Source organism: Bufo bufo, chromosome 8 (assembly GCF_905171765.1).
Source record: "Bufo bufo chromosome 8, aBufBuf1.1, whole genome shotgun sequence".
Classification (NCBI taxonomy): Eukaryota; Metazoa; Chordata; class Amphibia; order Anura; family Bufonidae; genus Bufo; species Bufo bufo.
The window spans coordinates 129264787-129290428 of record NC_053396.1 but is presented as its reverse complement, the minus strand read 5'-3'; the positions used below and the strand labels follow the sequence as shown (position 1 = coordinate 129290428).

General features: G+C 44.4%; 1 protein-coding gene across 2 annotated transcripts in view; it reads left to right on the top strand.

The window, feature by feature from the left end:
- The window catches only part of CAPN6 (calpain 6), a 192397-nt gene that overhangs the window by 47573 nt on the left and 119182 nt on the right, over nucleotides 1–25642 (top strand). The window contains exon 2 of one of the 2 annotated variants that reach the window (XM_040405064.1): nucleotides 2740–2911. In XM_040405064.1, coding sequence (XP_040260998.1) covers nucleotides 2747–2911 — 165 coding nt within the window. In that variant the 5' untranslated portion in view covers nucleotides 2740–2746. Of the gene's footprint in view, nucleotides 1–2736; nucleotides 2912–25642 lie in introns of both variants that reach the window. The other variant, XM_040405063.1, reaches the window with a different exon arrangement.

Here is a 25642-nt window from a genome sequence, read left to right as displayed (position 1 = left end):
TCCAGTCGCCTCTTGCTATTAGAGGCCTTGCGTTTGGAAATGACTTCCCATGTCTCCCCAGTGGGTAGCGGCGGTAATTTAGACAGGGTGATGTCTACTGGTAGCCAGGGCTCTATAGGCAGTGGCGGAATGTCTAATACACTCCAGACAGTGTCCTGATCTTGGGGTATGCGGACTAGACAATGGCGGCCATTTTTAGTAAAAGTGAGCCCTGAAGGGAAATAGCCACCTATATAACAAATTTTGGTTCGGCAGGTGGCCAGTAAGTGGTTTAAGGGCGCGACGCTTAGCTAAAGTTGAGGGGGCCACATCCTGAAAGAGGAGAACTAGCGAGTCACCATACCTTAGGTCTTTCTTTTTGCGTTAAGCTTGTAAGATGGCCGCAGTGTCTCTAAAGCTCAGCAGTCCACATATAATATCTCTAGGAGGTTCCCCTTGACTCGGTGTGCGACGAAGAGAGCGGTGGATTCTCTCTATTAAAATGGATTCTGCTCTGCTTTTGCCTAGGAGATCCGTAAATAGTTTAATGGAGGCAGATTCCAGTTCCTCTGGTAGCACCAACTCGGACAGCCCCTTCATCCTTACATTCTTTCGGCGGATTCTGTTTTCCTGGTCCTTAAGCATGAGGTAACCTGGGCTTCCAATACGCGCTGTGTGTATGATGAGGCCCTGATTGCTCTCCAATTTGTCGACCTGATGTCCCAGAGCTCTCATGTCTTGTCTTAAGTCCCTTATCTCTTGAATTAATGGGGCCATGGCTTGGGACAGGGTGGCATTGAAAAAAGCTTTGGTAAGTGCACCATTATTCTTCATTTGTGCCATTTCTCCCTGGCTCTGCGTGCCTTCTCCGTCTTACTCCTCTTCTACTTCAGAATCCCGCCCATGTGCCTGAAGCGCCATCTTGCCTCAGTGCACCAGAGATGATGCCAGTTTTCTTCTGAGAAGGAGGTAGGAGCTCTCACTCAGACCTCCATCTTGTTCAGCGGTTAGGCTCCGCACCTCCCCCGTGATTTAATTTTAAATTTTTACTTTTTTTAAATGTTTTTGTAGCAACATTGACAATTTTTTTTTTATTCAATATTACCATACTCCATACTGGAGCATGGTAAAATGTGAATTGCTGATGGCAGGCCAACATAAGGTGGCAGCTCTCTTGCCCGCATTGCCATTGGCCGCAGGGGGATGCCGGTAATAACCTGGAAGCGCGCACTTCCAGGTTTTTCACTGTTTAGATGCCATGATCACACTTGATCACAGCATCTAGCCTCTACAGACTTTAATGACCATGATTGGCATTATTGCTGGTCGCAGTAATTAGCTGTGAGACTCTGATAGCGGGAACCATGTTTACACTTCCCTTTGTTGGTTCCATGTTCATATGTGCCTGCATTGCTGAGAAAAATGAAGTTTTAATATATGCAAATAAGTCTCTATGAGCAACGGGGCATTGCCGTTACACCTAGAGGCTCTGCTCTCTCCTCACCTGGGTATGTCAATCAAAGTGTATTTAAAGGTCATCTGTCAGCAGATTTGTACCTATGAAACTGGTTGACCTGTTGCATGTGTTTTTGGCAGCTTGAGGCATCTGTTTTGGTCTTACATTATATGTGTCCTCTTTATTTTGATCGACATGCCCTTTCAGTGAAAACATAATTACGTGGCAGTTGCAGAGAGAGCAGAGCCTCTAGGTGTAACGACAATAGCCTCATTGCTCCTAGGGGCTCATTTGCATATATTAAAAAAAAATTCTCTGAAATGCGGCACATATGAACATGGGATCAACACAGATGTCTTCAGCTGCCAAGTGCACATGAACTGATGTACCTGATGATGTCTAGACAGCTGTGAATTTATGCTGTTCTGTAGACATGTGGATCTCATTTATATGATGATATCTAGATAGCTGTGAACCATACTGCTGCCTAGACATTTGAGGACTGTATGCTGGACTATGTATATACTTTTCCCAAATATGCCCTATAAATATTATGTACCGACGTACAAGTGACTGACTAAAATACAGTACATATATATCACTGTCACAACACAACTGGTGGAACATTTGTGAATAATTTCTCAAATCTATATTTGGCAACCTCCTGCCTTTTTGGACCCAGGTGGTATAAGGGTAATAGAGGGAAAGCAAAGAAGACAGTGGGATCGGCCTTGTCAGTTTGGCAGTTCTGCTCTCAGGTAGGGCAAGAGTAGGGACATTGTAGTTATTTTTTTTACTGGGTTCATTTTTCATTTTTATTAATACTATTAAAGGTTACATTTTATCGGGTAATTTTGGTTTCTGCTGTAACGTTACTAATTCATTACCTCTGGTTGGCATCCTGACCTTACTGACAGTAGACTGGTCAGATATGTGATTTCAGATTTATAGGTACAATCCGCTGACAGATGCCCTTTATGGACTGAGGCGCGTGCACGCAGTATGTATGGCCACACACAGTGAATACAACCCTGTAATATGATGATATGAAATATGTATAGTGTATTATGGATCAGCTCTTAAAAATAGTAAATTCTGTACAAATTTGAGAATCTATTGACACTTAGTTATTACATAATGTAAAAGAAAGCAGCATTATTAATTTTTAACAGGATCAATATACATTGACTACATAGTCAATACTTTACATTGATAGCAGTTTGGGAACAATTTGAGATACTGCTAAAAAATACAGAAACGATGGTCCAATTATAAAAATGTTTACCCTCTTTAACTTTCAGTAGATACAACATGGCTTCGCCGGTCAGAAAGCTGAAAAATCAGGATTATTGGCAACTGAAGAACGAATGCAAGAAGACAGGAAAATTGTTTGAAGATCCAGAGTTTCCAGCAGCAGATGAATCCTTATTTTACAGCAGGGCACCTCCACACAGAATAGAGTGGAAACGCCCAGGGGTAAGTGACTCCTATACGGTAACATATACATAAAAAATTTAAATGTGTTGGTAAGGGTGCGTTCACATCAGCATTTTGGTTTCCGTTCGAGCTTTCCATTATTTGATTCAAAATAACGGAAAGAAGCTGATTCGTTATAAAAATGGAACACATGGCTTCCGTTATTACAACGAATCACCGTTTCACTAAAAACTGATCTGTTCCATAATGGAAGCGAAAACGCTGATGTGAACCTGCCCTAATCGGAAATTTAACCTGACATACAGGTGAAACTCGAAAAATTTGAATATCGTGCAAAGTTCATTTATTTTAGTAATGCAACTTAAAAGGTGAAACTAATATATGAGATAGACTCATTACATGCAAAGCGAGAGATTTCAAGCCTTTATTTGGTATAATTTGGATGATTATGGCTTATACAGTGGGATGCGAAAGTTTGGGCAACCTTGTTAATCGTCATGATTTTCCTGTATAAATCGTTGGTTGTTACGATAAAAAAAGTCAGTTAAATATATCATATAGGAGACACACACAGTGATATTTGAGAAGTGAAAGGAAGTTTTTTGGATTTACAGAAAGTGTGCTATAATTGTTTAAACAAAATTAGGCAGGTGCATAAATTTGGGCACCACAAAAAAGAAATGAAATCAATATTTAGTAGATCCTCTTTTTGCAGAAATTACAGCCTCTAAATGCTTCCTGTAGGTTCCAATGAGAGTCTGGATTCTGGTTGAAGGTATTTTGGGCCATTTCTCTTTACAATTATCCTACAAAAAGGCAGCTCTGTCAACTAAGACAGCTATAGTGACCACTTGTACCACATCCAGAGTAAACTAAAAACCAAACAAGTGGAGTGTTATATCAAAAAATGTCATTTATTATAAAATATAAAAATGGAGAACAACAGGATGTAATACAGTACACGGAGAAGCACAGGGTGAGTCAAATCAAAAGAACAACCATGAGACTGCGCAAAGTAATGCACAGATAGGTACGATCGAAAGGTAAAGCTAAAGCTAAAGCTCTGGGAAACCAGATAAGTATCACATATAATAGTCTCCTCAATAGGGGTATGGTACACAAAGCACCACAGACTAAATATAATAAACCCAAAGTCGTAGCTAGCATACACGGAATAATATAGGCGTCACAATCAGCCAAATAAGGTAATATAATAATGAAAAATCACTTGGCTGGGATCAAAATAATAAAACTGGTATACGCCTAAGTGCAAGGGACCCAGCGTGGATACATACAGGGGTGCCCCACACGCAGTATGGAACCGTGCTAAATACAGAACGTACCTGAAGACATGGTGGCAAAATGAATGACAGGCCCTGGGCGCGAGACCTCGACGCGCGTTTCACCTCAACGGCTTCGTCAGGTAAAGCCGTTGAGGTGAAACGCGCGTCGAGGTCTCGCGCCCAGGGCCTGTCATTCATTTTGCCACCATGTCTTCAGGTACGTTCTGTATTTAGCACGGTTCCATACTGCGTGTGGGGCACCCCTGTATGTATCCACGCTGGGTCCCTTGCACTTAGGCGTATACCAGTTTTATTATTTTGATTCCAGCCAAGTGATTTTTCATTATTATATTACCTTATTTGGCTGATTGTGACGCCTATATTATTCCGTGTATGCTAGCTACGACTTTGGGTTTATTACATTTAGTCTGTGGTGCTTTGTGTACCATACCCCTATTGAGGAGACTATTATATGTGATACTTATCTGGTTTCCCAGAGCCTTAGCTTTAGCTTTACCTTTTCGATCGTACCTATCTGTGCATTACTTTGCGCAGTCTCATGGTTGTTCTTTTGATTTGACTCACCCTGTGCTTCTCCGTGTACTGTATTGCATTTCTCTTTACAAAACATCTTTAGTTCATTCAGGTTTGATGGCTTCTGAGCATGGACAGCTCTCTAAGTCACACAGCAGATTTTCAATTATGATCAGGTCTGGGGACTGAGATGGCCATTCCAGAACGTTGTACTTGTTCCTCTGCATAAATGCCTTAGTGGATTTTGAGCACTGTTTAGGGTCGTTGTCTTGTGGAAAGATCCAGCCCCAGAGCAGCTTCAGCTTTGTCACTGATTCCTGGACATTGGTCTCCAGAATCTGCTGATACTGAGTGGAATCCATGCGTCCCTCAACTTTGACAAGATTCCCAGTCCCTGCACTGGCCACACAGCCCCACAGCATGATGGAACCACCACCATATTTTACTGTAGGTAGCAGGTGTTTTTCTTGGAATGCTGTGTTCTTTTTCCTCCATGCATAACGCCCCTTGTTATGGCCAAATAACTCAATTTTAGTTTCATCAGTCCACAGCACCTTATTCCAAAATGAGCCTGGCTTGTCCAAATGTGCTTTAGCCCACCTCAAGCGGCACTTTTTGTGCTGTGGGTGGAGAAAAGGCTTCCTCTGCATCACTCTCGCATACAGCATCTCCTTGTGTAAAGTGCGCCGAATGGTTGAACGATGCACAGTGACTCCATCTGCAGCAAGATGATGTTGTAGGTCTTTGGTGCTGGTCTGTGGGTTGACTCTGACTGTTCTCACCATTCGTCGCTCCTGTCTATCCGTGATTTTTCTTGGTCTGCCACTTCGAGTCTTAACTTGAACTGAGCCTGTGGTCTTCCATTTCCTCAATATGTTCCTAACTGTGGAAACAGACAGCTGAAATCTCTGAGACATCTTTCTGTATCCTTCACCTAAACCATGATGGTGAACAATCTTTGTCTTCAGGTCATTTGAGAGTTGTTTTGAGACCCCCATGTTGCTACTCTTCAGAGAAAATGAAAGGAGGAGGGAAACTTACAATTGACCCCCTTAAATACTCTTTCTCATAATTGGATACACCTGTGTATGTAGGTCAGGGGTCACTGAGCTTACAAGCCAATTTGAGTTTCAATAATTAGTTCTAAAGGATTGGAATCAATAAAATGACAACAGTGCCCAAATTTATGCACCTGCCTAATTTTGTTTAAACAATTATAGCACACTTTCTGCAAATCCAATAAACTTCATTTCACTTCTCAAATATCACTGTGTGTGTCTCCTATATGATATATTTAACTGACATTTTTTATCATAACAACTAACGATTTATACAGGAAAATCATGACGATTAACAAGGTTGCCCAAACTTTTGCATCCCACTGTAGCTTATGAAACCCCAAAGTCACAATTTTGAGGTACCCTTTGCTCAGGGGGTATGGATTAATTAGCTGACTAGAGTGTGACACTTTGAGACTAGAATATGGAACTTTTTTCCAAAAATTGGGCTCGTCGGATGGATCACTGAGGCCAACAACTGGCTGCAGTGGTCATGTGTTCTCGATGTGAGGTTACTGCTACAGCCAGGTAAATAGAATCCAGTCAGGAGAACTGGAGTGGCGGCACTGGATCTGTCAGTTACCCGTAAGTAGTTACAGTACCTGTTCCTTATTACAGGCAGATCCCAAGATTTGTCTGGTTTCCTCCTGAATTGGGCTGAGCTGCTGTGATCTACAGTACCAGACACAGCCACAATCAAATGTATGACTCTTTGTCTGCCTGGTAAACTATGTAGAGGAGGTTGCACTCACTGGAGCCCCTTTATTCGGCTGAAAGGTGGGGGTGCCAGGACTCACATCACCAATGATCAGATATTTATGGCATACTCCAGTACTAAGAATAAGCCATCACTACTACAGTCCCAGAAGACCCCTTAAAGGGAATCTGTCATCTCGATTTTTGACCATTATCTATGATAATACATGAGTAGCACTGCAGATAAGTCTAGATCACTATTTTTTCTTTTCCTACTGCCCCTTGTTCCCCTGTCAGTGCTCAGAGCTGCATTGAAATACTGTACACTGTCAGGACTGCCTTGGATGTACAAATGAGTCCTCAGCAGAGCAGTCCTGAATGTGGATTTCAGTGCAGTTCTAAGTGCTGCCAGCGACGGAACCAGGGGCAGTAGGAAAATAAAATTGTGATCTGAACTCCTTATCTACACATGTATTACTATAGATAATAGTCCACAATCAAGATGATAAATTCCCTTTAGTTTATATGTACTGGCATAATAATCAGCATGGACTGATGCAAGATTAAGATCTGAATTCAGAACTGTCTAAAAAGTTGTCATCTTAAAGGGATTCTCCGGGCTTTTAATATTGATGACCTATCCTCTTCACTGATTACCTTCTCGCCGCCGCCTCAGCAGCAGTGAGCAGGTGTAATTACACCCAAGCCATCCCATTCATTTCAATGGGACGGATCGCTCCTTTACAATTGTATGGGAATGGTCCGTCCCTTTGAAATGAATGGGATGGTTAGGTGTAATTACACCTGCTCACCGCTGCAGAGGCGACGTCGAGAAGGTAAACAGTGAACAGGAGGCAGCGCTGGCACGGCGCACGCCTCCTCTTCAAACAGCTGATCGGTGGGGGTGCCAGGTGTCGAACCCCCGCCGATCGGATATTGATGACCTATCCTGAGGATAGGTCATCAATATTAAAAGCCCGGAGAACCCCTTTAAGGGCATGAAGTAATAAAGCAGAATTTTAATCAGCGAGGAAAGTGAAGAAAGTAAGATACTGTACAATTTATTTCAAGAAACTTCAAGATATTTTTAAAGTCAAAATACTGTATATGCATCGACTATTTAACAGTTTTCAATGCAAAAAAGTATTTCTGGATGGGAAGTTTCCGCCATCTGGTAAAATAATCAATGATCATGAATAGAAAATGCAAATGTAATTCCCAAAATCCCCTAGACAGCTTGGGATTTAAAAAAAAAAAATGTTGGCTTCCCACGGCCTTTTCCAAAGTTTTAAGACAATACATGCAAATATTAATAAACAAGCTACAATAATTGTGTTACAACTACAGGGAGTGCAGAATTATTAGGCAAGTTGTATTTTTGAGGATTAATTTTATTATTGAACAACAACCATGTTCTCAATGAACCCAAAAAAACTCATTAATATCAAAGCTGAATATTTTTGGAAGTAGTTTTTAGTTTGTTTTTAGTTTTAGCTATTTTAGGGGGATATCTGTGTGTGCAGGTGACTATTACTGTGCATAATTATTAGGCAACTTAACAAAAAACAAATATGTACCCATTTCAATTATTTATTTTTACCAGTGAAACCAATATAACATCTCAACATTCACAAATATACATTTCTGACATTCAAAAACAAAACAAAAACAAATCAGTGACCAATATAGCCACCTTTCTTTGCAAGGACACTCAAAAGCCTGCCATCCATGGATTCTGTCAGTGTTTTGATCTGTTCACCATCAACATTGCGTGCAGCAGCAACCACAGCCTCCCAGACACTGTTCAGAGAGGTGTACTGTTTTCCCTCCTTGTAAATCTCACATTTGATGATGGACCACAGGTTCTCAATGGGGTTCAGATCAGGTGAACAAGGAGGCCAATGTCATTAGATTTTTTTCTTTTATACCCTTTCTTGCCAGCCACGCTGTGGAGTACTTGGACGCGTGTGATGGAGCATTGTCCTGCATGAAAATCATGTTTTTCTTGAAGGATGCAGACTTCTTCCTGTACCACTGCTTGAAGAAGGTGTCTTCCAGAAACTGGCAGTAGGACTGGGAGTTGAGCTTGACTCCATCCTCAACCCGAAAAGGCCCCACAAGCTCATCTTTGATGATACCAGCCCAAACCAGTACTCCACCTCCACCTTGCTGCGTCTGAGTCGGACTGGAGCTCTCTGCCCTTTACCAATCCAGCCACGGGCCCATCCATCTGGCCCATCAAGACTCACTCTCATTTCATCAGTCCATAAAACCTTAGAAAAATCAGTCTTGAGATATTTCTTGGCCCAGTCTTGACGTTTCAGCTTGTGTGTCTTGTTCAGTGGTGTCGTCTTTCAGCCTTTCTTACCTTGGCCATGTCTCTGAGTATTGCACACCTTGTGCTTTGGGCACTCCAGTGATGTTGCAGCTCTGAAATATGGCCAAACTGGTGGCAAGTGGCATCATGGCAGCTGCACGCTTGACTTTTCTCAGTTCATGGGCAGTTATTTTTGCGCCTTGGTTTTTCCTGTTGACTATTTTGAATGAAACGCTTGATTGTTCGATGATCACGCTTCAGAAGCTTTGCAATTTAAGAGTGCTGCATCCCTCTGCAAGATATCTCACTATTTTGACTTTTCTGAGCCTGTCAAGTCCTTCTTTTGACCCATTTTGGCCAAAGGAAAGGAAGTTGCCTAATAATTATGCACACCTAATATAGGGTGTTGATGTCATTAGACCACACCCCTTCTCATTACAGAGATGCACATCACCTAATATGCTTAATTGGTAGTAGGCTTTCGAGCCTATACAGCTTGGAGTAAGACAACATGCATAAAGAGGATGATGTGGTCAAAATACTCATTTGCCTAATAATTCTGCACGCAGTGTAGTTTGCTTCCTCTGCCAGCCAAACAGCTGCAGCAAGACATTGGACTTGAACCAGAAAACTCTTTCCTCAAGATAGGTGGATTGCCCAAAATATGGTTGTTCCCTTTTGTATATACGTATTCCAAAGGGAATAAATTGTATTATTTTTGGAATTACCTGGAGTTCTGCATTGATTATTGATATAATATAGTCTGATTGTTACCTAAGTCACAATTATAGACAAACACAATGTAACTAAACAAATAACACACAGTTGTACCGTTCATGTCTTTTATTGAACACCTTGAGGCAAAAATTTACAGCATAGGGAGAAGAAAAAAATAAGTGACCCTTTAAATTTAATATCCTGTCAAGATTTGCACAAAATTGAGGAGAAACTTTGGACCATTCCTCCCTGCCAATGTGTTTTAGTTCAGTATTTCTGAGACATATTCTATGCACAGCCATCTTCAGGTCATACCACAGCATCTTGATAGCATTTTCAACCATTCTTTAGCTGATGTTCTTGTGTGCTTTGGGTCATTGACTTGCTGCATTACTCACAGTCTTTTCAGCTTGAGGTCATGGATTGCTTTCATTCTCCTGTAAAATATTTTGATACACCTTAAAATTCATTGTTCCCTCAAAGTTGTCTAGGCCCTGAGGCAACAAAGCAGTCCAAATCTATGATGCTCCATCCACATTGCTTCACAGTTTGGATTAGGTATTTTGTTGGTGTACAGTACTCTTTTGTCTCCAAACATAGAATTGTTAATTTGTGTTAAAAAAAAAATTCCCCTTAGGGCTCATCTATCTATTCAACATTTTCCCAAAAGCATTGTAGAACATTTAGGTGGTCTTGGGCAAACTTGAGACAGACTGCAATAACTTTTTTACAGCCTTGGCTTTGATTGTGGTGTCCTTCCATGAACACCATCTTTGTTTGGTGTTTGATTTTTGGACACAGGAGGATAGGTTTCTGCAGTTTGTAGAGTCTATTGTCACACTTGTGTTCTTTCACAACATTTTAAGGATTGCGTGACGGGCTGTTGAAATGATCTCTCCTAGAGAGAGTAGCAACATTCCTGAATTTTCTCCTTTTGTAGATAATTTGTCTAACCGTGGATTGGTGTACATCCAGGTCTTTAGAAATGCTTTGTTGCCTTCAAAGATTAGCCCTCCCCTATCTACCTCATGTGATAACTGTTGTTTAATGCATGGTGGCATTGAGTTTATGCTCACCAAGCATGTGTTGGAGCTACTGCAGCACAAGCACTATGTGAGTGATAACATTACGCACACTGGAGAAGTGCATTACATAGAAGTTATCTTGTGAACAATGAACATGTCATTACAGTTACCCATTAGAGAAAGCAGAAGCTGGATCATGTGACCAGTCTGAGCAGAAATGCTTAAAAGTGACTCACATTGGTGTAAAAAAAATTGCTTAAATTAAAAGCAGATTCTAAGGGAGTGTACCTTTCCGACTTTGTGAAAGCATCACAACTATGTCCTAGATCTGAATCAGATCTATGACTTGCCTAAGCTATCATTTACAGTTTACTTCCCTACTCATATTAATGGTTCTGCTTTATATCATGTCTCATTTACTACACTTTTTCTAGGCTCCTTTGTGTATAAAAACATGACTCTTCAGGTTTTGTGTTTAAGTGTTTGTTCTGCCTGAATTTTTTTAAAGGTCCCATTCCGCCAGTGGTCTCTAGTGCCTGGTACCTGGAAATGCGACCACTTAGCCAATGACTTACTAAGGAAGCAGCTTATTCTTTACTGTTCATTGAAAAACATTAATGTTCAGCCAAGCGGAGTTTAGGGTGGAGTCAGAAGGTTTAGCTGTTCAATAAACAGAAGTGTAAAGGCATATATGTGTTTTCCAATAACTTTTCAGAATACGCTCTCCTCCTCTATGTACATTTTTCATTTTTGATTGTCCCTGAGACAGCAGTTGAGACTAACTGCTTTGATGTCTCCCGTATACTGCACACATAAACTAGAGGAGGTTTCTGCCCCATCACTATCTCTTCGTAGCAGCCCATAAGGCATTATAGAGAAGCACTGAGCAGTTTAGATGTGAATCCAGAAGCTTTGAGACAGTAAAACATGTATGATTAGGTGCATCAGCATGTCCTAGTCTCTTTGATTTTCTCTCGCTCAACTCTTCTTCTGTCATGACCGCGTGCCGATCACATACGTGACGCAAAGGGAGGGGAAATGGGAAGGCCCTGTCCAACGGAGAGGGAAAGGTGGTGACCCCTAACTCACCTGAGACTGGCACCTGACTGCCCTGACGTCTCTAGACGGGTTTCTCACCCGTACGGCCGATCACTGCCTAAACCCTGGCTTCCCTGAGATGAGCCCTACGTAGTGAATAGGGCGGTGGGAACACTAGTCCGCACCACTAACACTAAAGGGAAACGCCAAGGAGAGGACAGACAATACAGACAAAGATATAATCCCAGGTGGGCGACAACAGCGGACAACAAAAGCCCAACAGGGATCTGGAGGGTAATGCTCTGGAACAACAACCAGGAATCACAGATACACAGCTCCAGTGGGTCAATATAGAAGTCCAGGCAGGAGCTCTATATCTGGCAACCAGAGAAGTGGGAGATGGGAATATAAGGAGGTTGGATTGCTGGACAAGAAACAGCTGAGGAGGAGAAGCTACGGATCCCTGAGTGAGCCAAAAAGGATTGCAAGGCAAACCCAGAAAGCTACCATTAAGAAACAGCACTATCTTTTGACATAGAGCGCGCAGCCACACGCTGCGACTTCCTGACCCCGGGTATAACGGAGTCAGACGTGGCTCTTGACACCCTCGTGACAGCACCCCCCTTTCCACGAGGGGCCTCCGGACACTCAGGACTAGGTCTCTCAGGATGAGAGGCATGAAAAGCCCGAACTAACCTGTCGGCGTTTACCTCAGATGCTGGGACCCACATTCTTTCCTCGGACCATAACCCCTCCAATGCACCAGATATTGAAGAGAGCGGCGGACCCGACGAGAATCAACAATTTTGGATATTTGAAACTCTAGATTACCATCAACAACAACAGGAGGGGGTGGCAGCGGTGACGGTTCTAGAGGTGGAACATACTTTTTGAGTAACGACTTATGGAAGACGTTATGGATTTTAAAAGTTTGAGGTAGCTCCAGGCGAAAAGCCACGGGGTTAATGAGGACTACTATTTTGTAATGACCAATGAACCTAGGACCCAGTTTCCAAGAGGGAACCTTTAACTTAATATTCCTAGTAGATAACCACACATAGTCATTCACTCTTATTTCCGGACCTGGCGACCGTTTCTTATCAGCCATGCATTTATATTTACCTCCCATATGTTTCAAATTAGCTTGCACTTTCTGGCATACAGATGAAAGAGATGACGAAAACCGTTCCTCTTCGGGAACCCCAGAAGACCCCCCCTCTTTGAAAGTACAGAATTGTGGATGAAAAACCATATGCACCAAGAAATGGTGACTTGCCAGTGGATTCCTGACGGCGATTATTTATAGCAAACTCGGCTAACGGTAAATATGATGACCACACCTCTTGGTTTCAGACACAAAACACCTTAGATATGTCTCAAGGTTTTGGTTGGTACGCTCAGTCTGTCCATTCGACTGAGGATGGAAAGCTGAGGAAAAGTTAGAAATAAACTGGGTTCCCCGATCCGAAACAACATCGGAAGGGACCCCGTGAAGCTTCACGATTTCACTGATGAATACCTGAGCAAGAGTCTTAGCATTAGGTAGTGCGGGTAACGCAATAAAGTGTACCATTTTGCTAAACCTGTCTACTACTACTAAGATAACTGTTTTACCCGCAGACAAAGGTAAGTCAGTGATGAAATCTATTGACAGATGTGTCCATGGCCTATTGGGAATGACAAGTGGCAATAAAGACCCTGCGGGACGTGCATGAGAGACTTTCGCGCATGCACAAGTAGAACAAGTAGACACAAAATCCATTACATCCTGACGCAACCTTGGCCACCAAAAACGACGAGACAATAGCTCCAAGGTTGCTTTACTACCCGGGTGCCCAGCAAGTGCCGAATTATGATGTTCCTTTAATAATTCGAGACGCAGGTTTAACGGTACAAACAATTTCTCTGAGGGGCAAGAGACTGGGGGGGCGTCCCCCTGGGCCTCTAACACCTTCCCCTCCAGAACAGAGTGTACAGCCGAGACAACCACTCCTCTTTGTAAAATGGGTACCGGATCACTCACATTACCCCCTCCAGGGAAACTACGAGATAATGCATCTGCCTTGGTATTTTTGCCCCAGGACGATAGGTGATGAAAAAGTTAAACCTGGTAAAAAAAATACCGACAACCTAGCTTGTCTAGGGGGTGAGACGCTTAGCTGATTCGAGGTACAGAAGGTTTTTGTGGTCCGTAATCACCGTGACGGGGTGGATTGCCCCTCTAAAAAGTGACGCCATTCTTCAAACGCTAGTTTAATAGCTAATAGTTCCCTATTGCCAATATCACAGTTCTTCTCTGCTGCAGATAGTTTTTTAGAAAAGAAAGCGCAAGGATGCCATTTGCCAGGAGATGGACCCTGAAACAGTACAGCCCCCACTGCCCACCTCTGATGCATCTACTTCAACAATAAAAGGCTGGGAGACATCCGGTTGGATTAGTACAGGTGCCGAGGTAAACCTCTCTTTTAGAGAGGAAAATGCAATTTTAGGCGGCGTCAGACCATTTAGAAAAATCAGTCCCCTTCCTATCATGTCAGTAAGGGGTTTGACAATCACCGAATAATTTATAATGAACTTTCTATAGAAATTTGCGAAACCCAAGAACCGTTGCAGTGCTTTAAGGTTCTCAGGAAGAACGCAATCTAAAAGTGCCTGGACCTTCCTAGGTTCCATACGGAAACCTGAAGCAGATAATAGATATCCCAGGAACTGTATTTCCTGAACGGCGAAGACACACTTTTCCATTTTCGCATATAATTTATTAGTCCGTAGGACCTGCAGTACCTGTCTGACATGAACCTCATGTGTTTTCAGATCAGACGAATAAATTAAAATATCATCTAGGTATATCACCACAAACCTGCCGATAAGATGACTAAAAATGTCATTAACGAAATGTTGGAAGACAGCAGGAGCATTGGTCAGACCGAAAGGCATGACTAGATTTCATAATGCCTCACAGGGGTGTTAAAAGCTGTCTTCCACTCATCCCCTTCCTTGATACGAATCAGATTGTAGCCCCCCCCCCCTAAGATCAAGTTTGGAGAACCACCTAGCACCCGCAATCTGATATACAGGGTCAGGATGAGAGGAAGAGGGTATGGGTCCTCGGATAGTTATCCGGTTTAGTTCGCGGAAATCTAGGCAAGGACGCAGGCCCCCAACTTTCTTTTTAACAAAGAAAAACCCTGCAGCCACGGGTGAAGAAGAGGGTCTGATGTGTCCCTTAGCCAGACTCTTGGAGATATAATCTTTCATAGGCTTTGTCTCTCGGGACCCGAAAGATTATATAACCTGGTCTTGGGTAATTTTTGCCCCGGGAATCAGGTTAACCGGGCAATCATAAGGACGGTGAGGTGGTAACTTCTGACAACCCTTTTCAGAAAACACGTCCTCAAAGTCCGAAACAAATGTAGGTAGAGTAGCTATGGAGGCGACTAAGCAATTGCTATTTAAGCAATTTTCTCTGCAATGCTCACATCCACTCCAATATCTCCCTGGCCTGCCAATCCACCACTGGATTGTGCGCTACCAACCAGGGGAAGACCCAATACCACAGGAGTGGGAAGGCCCTCCAGAACATAACATGATAGACACTCGTTATGGTGGTCCCCTACCCGAAGGTGTAAGTTATGGACAATGTGAGTGAGGTTTCTCTGAGACAGAGGAGCAGAATCATAGCGAATATGGGAATAGGTCTCTATAGCGTACAGAGAGACAAAGCCATAGTGCGGGCAAAATGGGCATCTATCAAATTTTACCCCTGCTTCCACTGTCTAGAAAGAAAGAAATAGTCTCCGTCGTAACACCAAAAACAACAATCGCTGGCAACACAAAATGAGATGTTCGTATGGAGGAAACATATAACCCCCGGCTGACATCCTCCACACAGCCTGGGGTTAGTAGTTCTGACGGTCTTTTGTTTTTGAGAAAGGAAGGACAGACATTAATGAAATGACCCCTCCCCCCACAGAAAAAACAAACCCCACGCCTACATCGAGCCTCAGGAGGACGGACCTGACGAGTAGTTCCTCCTAGCTGCATAGGCTCGTCTAGGTCCGTACAGACTAACTGCTGCTTCGGAGGGGTTACCAATTGCTCAGGATTTTTCAATCTGTCCCTAAGACATCTATCTATTCTGAAAGGAAAGGGACATAACAGCATCCAGGAAAAGGGGGTCTCATACAGCGCAAGCGCATCCTTAACCCTTTCGGATAACCCAGAGCAGAACTGACTCCTGAGAGCCGGGTCGTTCCACTGGGTATCCGTAGCCCACCTACGAAACTCTGAGCAATACTCCTCTGCTGGCCTCTCTCCCTGTAGGAGTCTCCATAATTTCGACGCTGCCAGGGCGACTCGAACAGGGTCATCATATATTAGACCCAAGGGCCCTAAAAATTCATCCACTGACCCGGAGAGCCTGGGAATCAGTGGGTAAAGAGAATGCCCAGGATTGTGGGTCCCCCTGAAGCAAGGAAATAACAATCTCCCACCCGCTGTTCTTCATTACCAGAGGAGTAAGGGCGCAGCTTAAAATATAACTTACAGGCCTCACGGAACGTCACAAATTTGTCCCTTCCCCCAGAAAATCTGTCAGGAAGAACAACCTTGGGGTTCCGCAGCAACCTGGTTACCCATAGCAACCGCTGGGCTTGTGTCTGGGGGCAATTGCTGCTGTTGCTGGAGGACTGACGCCTTCAATCCTGCCACCTCCAAAGACAGGCCTTGAAGCTGCTTTGTCAAAGCAGCAATAGGATCAATACTGGATTCTAAATAGGCATAAAGAAAAATATATATATTTTTTTCTACCTACGCAAAAATAAGGGCCAGATATAATGTCATGACCGCGTGCCGATCACATACGTGACGCAAAGGGAGGGAAATGGGAAGGCCCTGTCCAAGGGAGAGGGAAAGGTGGTGACCCCTAACTCACCTTGAGACTGGCACCTGACTGCCCTGACGTCCCTAGATGGGTGTCTCACCCGTACGCCGATCACGTGCCTAAACCCTGGCTTTCCTGAGATGAGCCCTACGTAGTGAATAGGGGGCGTGGGAACACTAGTCCGCACCACTACACAAAAGGGAAACGCCAAGGAGAGGACAGACAATACAGACAAACATATAATCCCAGGTGGGCGACAACAGCGGACAACAAAAGCCCAACAGGGATCCGGAGGGTAACGCTCTGGAACAACAACCAGGAATCACAGCTACACAGCTCCAGTGGGTCAGTATAGAAGTCCAGGCAGGAAGCTCTATACTGGCAACCAGAGAAGTGGGAGAGGGAATATAAGGAGGTTGGGATTGCTGGACAAGAAACAGCTGAGGAGGAGAAGCTACGGATCCCTGAGTGAGCCAAAAGGATGGCAAGGCAAACCCAGAAAGCTACCATTAGAAACAGCACTATCTTTCGACTAGAGCGCGCAGCCACCCGCTGCGACTTCCTGACCACGGGTATAACGGAGTCAGACGTGGCTCTTGACACCTCGTGACATCTTCCCCTCTGCTATGGGCAGCATGTAACTGTACCCCTCAGTGACCTAAAAGCTCATCTCATCTCTTAAAATGGATTTAGCAGTGAACTCAAAGTGAATAATTTAGGAGGGGGTAGGAGGAGAAGCAGCATCATAAGCAGAGAATGAAGCATTTTTCCCAGATAAGACATATAACATAATTCTTGCAGTCACCTATACTATTGATTTATGCAAAGTTGAAAGTTCAAAGTTGTTGAAAGTGCAACGACCATGTAGGCTTTATGGCCAGCTTCAGGTTTATTTGTGCTGGATAGTTTAGGATTTGAAAAAAATCTCATAATCAACACTGTACCAGATTCTTTGGATCAAAACCTTTCTATATTACAGGTATATAGCTTACTAATTAATATGTGGCGCTCATGCGCTGAGCTCACTCTGTACATGTACTGTGCTGGCTGTGAACTACCAGCTGGAGACCTGTCGGCTGTGACCAGGGAACGGAAATGACCCCAATCCTTGTAATCTAACTGCTCAGCTGCTGCTATCAATAGCAAATGAAGAATCTGTGGGGTTAGACAGAGGGAAAGAGCTCCCCTTTTCTCCGATGGGAGCCTCTTCAGCAAAAATTGCAGGGTTCTGATTAGTTTCTATGACAGCCTGGGGGCCTTGTGAAGGCTCACAGCCTGTCATAGAGAGCTAAGCTGCCTCAAAAGCTTGTGCCTGAGGTACAGCCTGAAGGCAGGCTGTCAGAATCTCATAGTCTATAATAGTATTATATTGCAGTCTATAGGACCTAAGGAGACTAAAAGGTACAGTACAAAAGGGAAAAAAATCTCAAAAATGTAAAAAGAAAAACAACAAAAGTATTAAAAATTAAATTCCACCTCCTTTCCCTCCGATTTACCTTATGAATAAACAATAAATAAAAAAGTATTGCCACATCCAAAATATGAAAATATAAAAATAATTGGTTTTACGTGGTGAAATGCCCTAATGAATAATACAGCTTGCCACACAAAAACTCCTCACATAGCTCTGTAGACAGAAACATTTCTGGTATGGCCTTCAGAATATTTAATTGCAAAGAAAAACATTTTAAGGGTTTAACTTGGGCAGACCTGTGAAGGGAAGCACATTTGCCTGATTCCTGGCTCTGGCTCCATGTTCCTTCTCTCTCCGCCCTCAGCTTCTCCACTGCTCTCCAAGAATGTAAACTTCTGTTTTGATGCCCGCTGCAGCCAATCGCTGGCCACCCCAGTGCCCCCCTTGTGTCATGAGAAATGGTCAGGTGATGCAAGGAGAGTAGGTCACCTCTGCAGCCAGCGATAAGGTGCAACAATGTCAAAACAGAAGGCAGCAAAGCAGCTGAAGCCAGGGAGAGAAGGAGTGGGGAGCCAGCGCTGAGAAGAAGGCAATTATGCTTTCCTTTGCAGGTCTGCCCATAGAGGGGAAGGGGGTTGACAAAAAACCCTCAAAGGTGCACAACCCTTTATAACACAAAACTGACACATTCTTGTCATTTATGCCTAGCAAATGAGTTGGAGAGAGTCTATGTTTGCGAGATTTCCTCAATGGGCACATTGGAATATTTAGCTTATAAATACATAAAACATTTCTCTTCCAAACCGTGAATCACAAATGTGAAAAAAAAACACATTTGTAACATTTAGAATTAAAACCTAAAATAAAAGACCCTATTATTCCCACACCACACATGTTTCCCACAAACTTGTGTCGATAATAAACAGATTAACGGTTTGCATCTTAGATGTTCCAGTAAGATGTGGTCACCAGGAGAACTGACATTAACAAAAAGAGTTTACAGATAATGAAAGACAATATGTGCCAGTTAGTTTGCAGAAATATGATTCAGAGAAGACTTTCGGTCCTGGCAGCCTCCTCTGCGCTGAGACATTTGAGTTTTCACTAACATGCTGGGAGCTGAAATGTCTCTGGCGCAGCCAACAGAACAAACTTCATTACTTCCCTTGTCTCTTCCTGCGCTGAATACTGATAACTGATTTATTTCTCAGATTACTGGATAGCTGGCATAGGTTTCCTGGATAGCTGGAATAGGTTGAAATGCAGCCAATAATCTGGGGACCTTCAAGCTCACAAAATCTGTAAATACAACCAATAATATGATATATTCATATTCTGATAATATAATATTATGAAGTCTACCCACTCTGAATAATCTGTAAATCAATTAATAATCGGATGCATTCCTATTCTGATAATCTGTAAATAAATCCAAATATCCAGTAATATGATTTTTTTTCACAATCTTCAGTGTGAAGATATCAGAATATGAGATAATCAGATAATTCTCACACTCTGAATATCTGCAAATACAACTAATACATTGATACCTTTCAACTCTCCTAACCTGTAAAATGCAACCAATAATCTGAAGCCTTTCCCACCCTGATAATATGTAAAATGCAACCAATAGTTGAATGCCTTTCGATTCTAATAATCTATAAATACAATTTGTAATCTATGCATTTCCACTCGGATAATCTGTAAATACAACCAAAATCTAATGTTTTTCTACACTGGATATCATTGTAAATATACCCAGCAATTTGTAAAACCAATAATCTGATAAATTTTTCCTTTAAAGATCTGAAAATACAATTATAAAACTTGATGCCTTTTCCCTCTATGATAATCAGTAAAAGCAACTAATAATCTGTTGCCTTCTCACTCCGATAATCAGTAAATGCAATCAATAATCTCATGCAATTCAATTCTCATAATCTGCAAATGCAATTGATAACCTGAAACCTTTCCATTCTGATAATCTGTAAATACAACCAATAATCTGATGCCTTCACATCCTGGCAATCTGCATATACAAGCAATAATAGTAGGGATGTCTTCCCATTCTCCCATTATGATAATAATAAGCTCATTTCTTTCTCCAAAATTCGATTCGGACGGTTTCACCAAATTTTTCAGAAAAAATGTGGTTGGATCCGAAGTTATTCGTGGCGAATCACGTTACAAAAGGGCTTATTTCCTGGCTGCAGACCCTTTATAGTGGTGTGAGAACATTGTGCCTTGCAGAAACACACATAGGGAGTCTGCTATGGTAGTGAAACAATACTGTGAGTCAGTATGAACATGTAGAACAGGCGTCGCTCTTAGAATCACTGCACATTTCACTTATTTGGGCAGTTACGGGGCCAAAACTGACTCAAATAACTCAGTGTGAACTCAGCCTTACAGGTCAATGTTAACGCCAGATATAAAGAAACCGTGCAGAGGCCCAAGATCCTACTATAGTGTGAAAGAGCGCACTCCTTTTACACCGTCGTCAGCTGACTCCACATAGATGTCTACAGAACCTGTTCTATTTAAAGCTTATACAAGTAGAGCACCCCTGACAGAGTGGAGAGGGTGTCAGCAGTAAGTTTGGTGTTGACGTCTCTGATTATTTGCCCTTCCTCTGATCCGTCAGAACAATCACCCCCAAAAAACGGATCCTGTCTGGTGGAGCATCCTCCTTCACTTGGTCAGCAGTTGGTCAGTAATCATCAGTATAGCTAAAGCCCAAAAAAACAGGAGTGGATCCAAAACAGGCTACCAAATCATAAGCCAATTCTGTTGCAAAATAGGGACCATGTCATGCAGGCCTTACAGTTGTTACATAGACAGGATCTCATTTTTCCTTCCTTCTGACAGATCAGAAGGGTCAAAAAAATGATGTCAGCCAGGTCGAAAGGCAAAATAGTGGCAGAGTCATGAAGTGGGGGAGGGTTGGAACAACATGAGAAATCCACAGAGTGGCCCTATGACCCAGTGGTGAGGGGGAAGCACCATGAGGAGACCACAGAGTGGCCCAATGATAGAGTGTGGGAGGTGGAGTCACAGCATCATCAGGAGGAGTCCACAAAGTCACACAATGACAGTGTGGAGGTGGCAGTAGCAGCATCAGGAGGCTACAGAGTGGCACAATGACAGAGTGTGGAGGTGGTGGCAGCAGCAGCATCAGGAGGAGGGCCACAGGGTGGCACAATGACAGTGTGGAGGTGGCAGCAGCATCAAGAAGCCACAGAGTGCACAATGAAAGAGTGTGGAGGTGGCATCAGCAGCAGCATCAGGAGGAGGCCACAGGGTAGCACAATGACAGTGAGGAGGTGGCAGCAGCATCAGGAGACCTGAGTAGTGAGGTGGCAGCAGCATCAGGAGACCACAGAGTGACCCGTTCACACAGTGGGGAGGTGGGAGGCAATACCAGTACCAGCTGAAGATGGTGGGTAAAAGAAGGAGCATTTGGCATCAGATGTGTGGCATCAGGCGGGTGGCAGAATCAGAATAGTAGCACAGGCAGGTAGCCAGAAGAAACTGGTCTCTTTTGTCAAAGTGTTGGTGTGGCACCATGGATGATCTAGTCTGATGCATCAAGCATTGGTGGGTGGAAATCCTGGCTGATCCATGCCTGATTCATCTTGACAAAGTCAGTCTCTCCACATTTTGGGTGGACAGGTGAGTTCTTTTGGGGATAACTATGGCCCCCGCCGCACTAAACACCCGCTATGATGCCAAACTACTGGCCGGGCAGGACAGCTTTTCCAGGGAAAACTCTGCCAGTAGCGGCCACAAATACAGTTTGGCTGCCCATTAGTCCAGCAGATTGCTGTCCAAGTATGCCACCACCTGCTGGTTCAGGTCCTGCTCCAGGTCTAGCTGCTGCTGCTGCTGGTGAGTAGTTTCTTCACTAGGAGGGTGAAGAGAGCTGCTCATCAGCCACTCTAGACTCAAGTTGCTGCTGATGGAGCTGGAACTGCTCCTACCCCCCCCCACCCTGCCACAGCAGTCATGGCAGAGGGCCCCCCGGTCAGACCTGGGAGAAGATGGATGATGACGCAGATAGGCAGCAGCCAACTGACTACATAGGATGTCTCTATAGTAGTTCAGTTTGTCTTCCCTCTTAGCGGGTGTAAAAAAGGCCCCCATTTTGGACCGGTAGCGAGGGTCCAACAAGGTGGAGAGCCAGAAGTCATCCCTCTGCCGAATGCTGACAATTCGGCTGTCACTACGCAAGCGAGCATGCATCGGGGCATTTGTGCAAGTGACTCGGAGGGACTCCCTGCCTCCATCTCCACTGCATACTGCCATGGTGTGTCTGGGTCCTCGTCTTCCTCATCGCCCTGTAGCTCCTCTGGCTGCTCCTGCTCCTCCTCTCCTGTCACCTGTGTATAAAAACCACCCATTTCACTACAAATTTCTTGTACTCCGATGTCCTCCTCCTCCTCCTCCTCCTTCTCCTCCTCCTCCAGTTCAGCCCCCACAAAGCTCATGTGGCCGTGAGATCTAGGTGCCAGGTCTCCAGTCCCCTGACCAGCCAGATTTACCAGCATCTGTTCCAGGACATGAAGCAGTGGAATGACGTTGTTCATCCCGTAGTCCTGGCGACTGACAAATAACGTGGCCTCCTCAAAGGGCCTGAGCAAACGGCAGGTGTCACACATGAGCTGCCACTGGCTGACATCGAAGTTACACAGGGGACTACTCCAGTCCACTTGGATCATCAAGAAATCGTTTATGGCCTTTCTCTGTTCGTATAGTCGGTCCAACATATGGAGGGTGGAATTCCAACGTGTGGAAACGTCGCATATCAGCCTATGTTGGGGGATGCCGTTCTGCCGCTATAGCTCAAGAGGGTGTGCTTTGCGGTGTACGAGTGGCTCAATTGCATGCAAAGTTTTCTGGCCATTTTTAGGATGCCTTGCAGATGGGTGGAAGACTTCAGAAACCGCTTGACAACCAGATTGAAAACGTGCTCCATGCAGGGCGCATGGCTCAGCCCTCCTTGATGCAGCGCCGAAACCATGTTCTTCCCGTTGTCGGTCACCATGGTTTCGGTTTTGAGTTGTCGCAGAGAAAGCCAGGATTCGATTTCTTGATGAAGGACATGGAGCAGTCCCTGCCCTGTGTGACTCCTTTCACCCAGGCAAACGAGGTGCAGAACAGCGTGATACTGCCGTGCCTTGCACATGTGGTATGTTTGAGGGGCACTGTGAATTATCCCTGCAGTGGAGGCTGAGGACACGGTGGATGAGGAGGAGGCAGAGGCGGACATTGTCGCAGGACTAATGGCGTGAGAACCTAGAGGCGAAAACGGCGTCACCTGGTCAAGTTGCTGGTGTGGCTGTGCTGGAACCACATTCAGTGAGCCATAAAAGACATGTATTGTCCCTGACCGTAGTTACAGCTCCACACGTCGGCGCTGCCGTGCACTTTGGCAGACACCAACAGACTGAAGGACTGGCCCACCTTCCGTTCTACATGTGTGTGCAGGTCTTGTACTGCCCTTTTTGGCAAAGAAATGATGGCTTGGGACTCTCCACCTCGGCTCGGCACAAGCCATCAGTTCTCTGAAAGGTGCAGAGTCCACCACTTGGAAAGGGAGGGACTGCAGCACCAGCAACTTGTCCAGGAGCACATTCAGCTTCTGCGCCATGGGAGGAGTGCGCGCATACTGTTGTCTCTTGACAATCGCTTCGGTGATCGATTGCTGACGGAAAGACTGACGAGGAGTAGGAGGAGGAGCAGTAGCATCAGGACCAGCAGATAATAGGAAGGACAGACAGCTCCCTTCGGCTGAGGTGGTGGAACCTTGACTGCTTCAAATTGGGTGCGTGCCACTGGGTGATGCAGCGGTTGCTGCGGCAGTCTGGACCACCACATACGAGCCACGGTTCTCCCAGGCCACTGTATGGTGGCGCTGCATATGTTGATGCAGGGCTGTGGTGCGAACATTGGCATCCTGGCCACACTTCATCTTCTGCCCACAGATTCTACAAATGGCCATGTTCACCTCCTCCGGCGGCTTAACAAAAAACTGCCACACCGCCGAGTAGATGATTTTACCCCCAACACTCCGCACTGACTGACTGCTACCGCCTCTGCTTCTGTGTACCCCTGCACCACTACTTTCCAGGCAGGTAGGCTCCTGCGAAGCGGGTGGTCTACCCCGGACACGTTTGGCTCCCGACCTCGTACTCTCCCACTGCTGCCACCCTCCTGACTCCCGGCAATGCTAGTGACTTGCTTGCTCCACCTCTGCCTCACGGACAAGATTCTCCTCTCCCGATGATGGTGAAGCCCCTAATTCACCCGGCTCCCAAGTGCGATCAGCTACATCATCATCGTGTACTGTCTGCAAGTCACTGATGTCCTCCTCAACGGTCTCTGGGTAAGGAGCCTGGCCGCTCGCAACACCAGCTCCCATGACACTATCCTCATCAATACTTTACCGCTTACAGGAGGAAGCGACGGATGTCTCCTCCACATCTTGGCTGGCTAGTAGCTGCTGACTGTCATCTAGTAGCTCATCCTCGCTGTATAGTGGAGCTGAGCCCACAGCATATAATACTTGTCTGGCTGAGGGAACAGAAAAGTACAAAGGCAGGTTGAGGACAGGTGAGGGCACAGGGCCTGCTCCCGGGCCCTGCCAACTGAGGGTTGTGTCTGACGAACCCACCGACTCTTGGCTGGGGGTGTCTAATGTCACTTGGGACCAAGTGGATGACCGAGTCAACCATTTAAGAACTGCTGAGTTGCTGGTCAAGACACAACTGGTAGATGACATCGGGAGCTCAGGCCTCTCGCTGTGACTGTTGCTGCCACGCCCCCTTACTCTGCTGCGACCTGTGCCTGCGCCAGAAACATTTAGGCCTCTGCCACTCCCCTGTGCAAGGCCTGGCACTTCTCTGTCTGACATACTGTTAGATCAAAAAAAATTATAAAAAGGAAATTAAAACACCCCAAAAAAGTCTGTAATTTTCTCCGTTCACCACACAACGGCTAATAAGCCCTTTTTTTCCACTAATACACACCAAAGAATGCTTTAGATCATATAACTGCACCGCTGATTGCTGAACGGCAAATAGGCCCTTACTTTTTCCACTCATAAACGCCACAAAAGGCTTTAGATCATATAACTGCACCGCTGAACGGCAAATATAATTGCCACTAATACACACCAAAAAGGGCTGTAATTTTCTCACTTCACCACACAATAGTAAATACTTTTTTTGTGCCACTAATACATGCCAAAAAGGGCTTTAGAACATATAAATGCACCACTGAACGGCAAATAGGCCTTTACTTTTTTCCACTTATAAATGCCACAAAAGGCTTTAGAACATATAACTGGTACCGCTAAATGGCAAATAATATATATTTTTGTGCCAGTAATACACGCCAAAAAGGGCTTTAGAACATATAACTCCACCGCTGAATGGTAAATAATATATATATTTTTTGCCACTAATACAAAAGGGCTGTAACTTCACCACACAACGGCTAATAAGTCCTTTTTCCCATTAATACAAGCCAAAAAATGCTTTACAACATCGCACAAGGGCAAATAAGACGTATAAATATTTCCTTGCAATAAACCCTGTTAATGGCTGTATGAAACAGCACTTGCACCCCAATAACAAGAACGGTTTTCTGGAATTACAGAGCTGTATAATTGCAATTGGGATCCGCAGTCAGTGCAGCAAGGTGTAATAGGATTGTTCCTATTACCCAGGCTGTAACCTCTGTAATGCCCCACTAGGGCACATTACCACTCTTTATGCCCCATCACTGATTCCTATGGTTAATGTA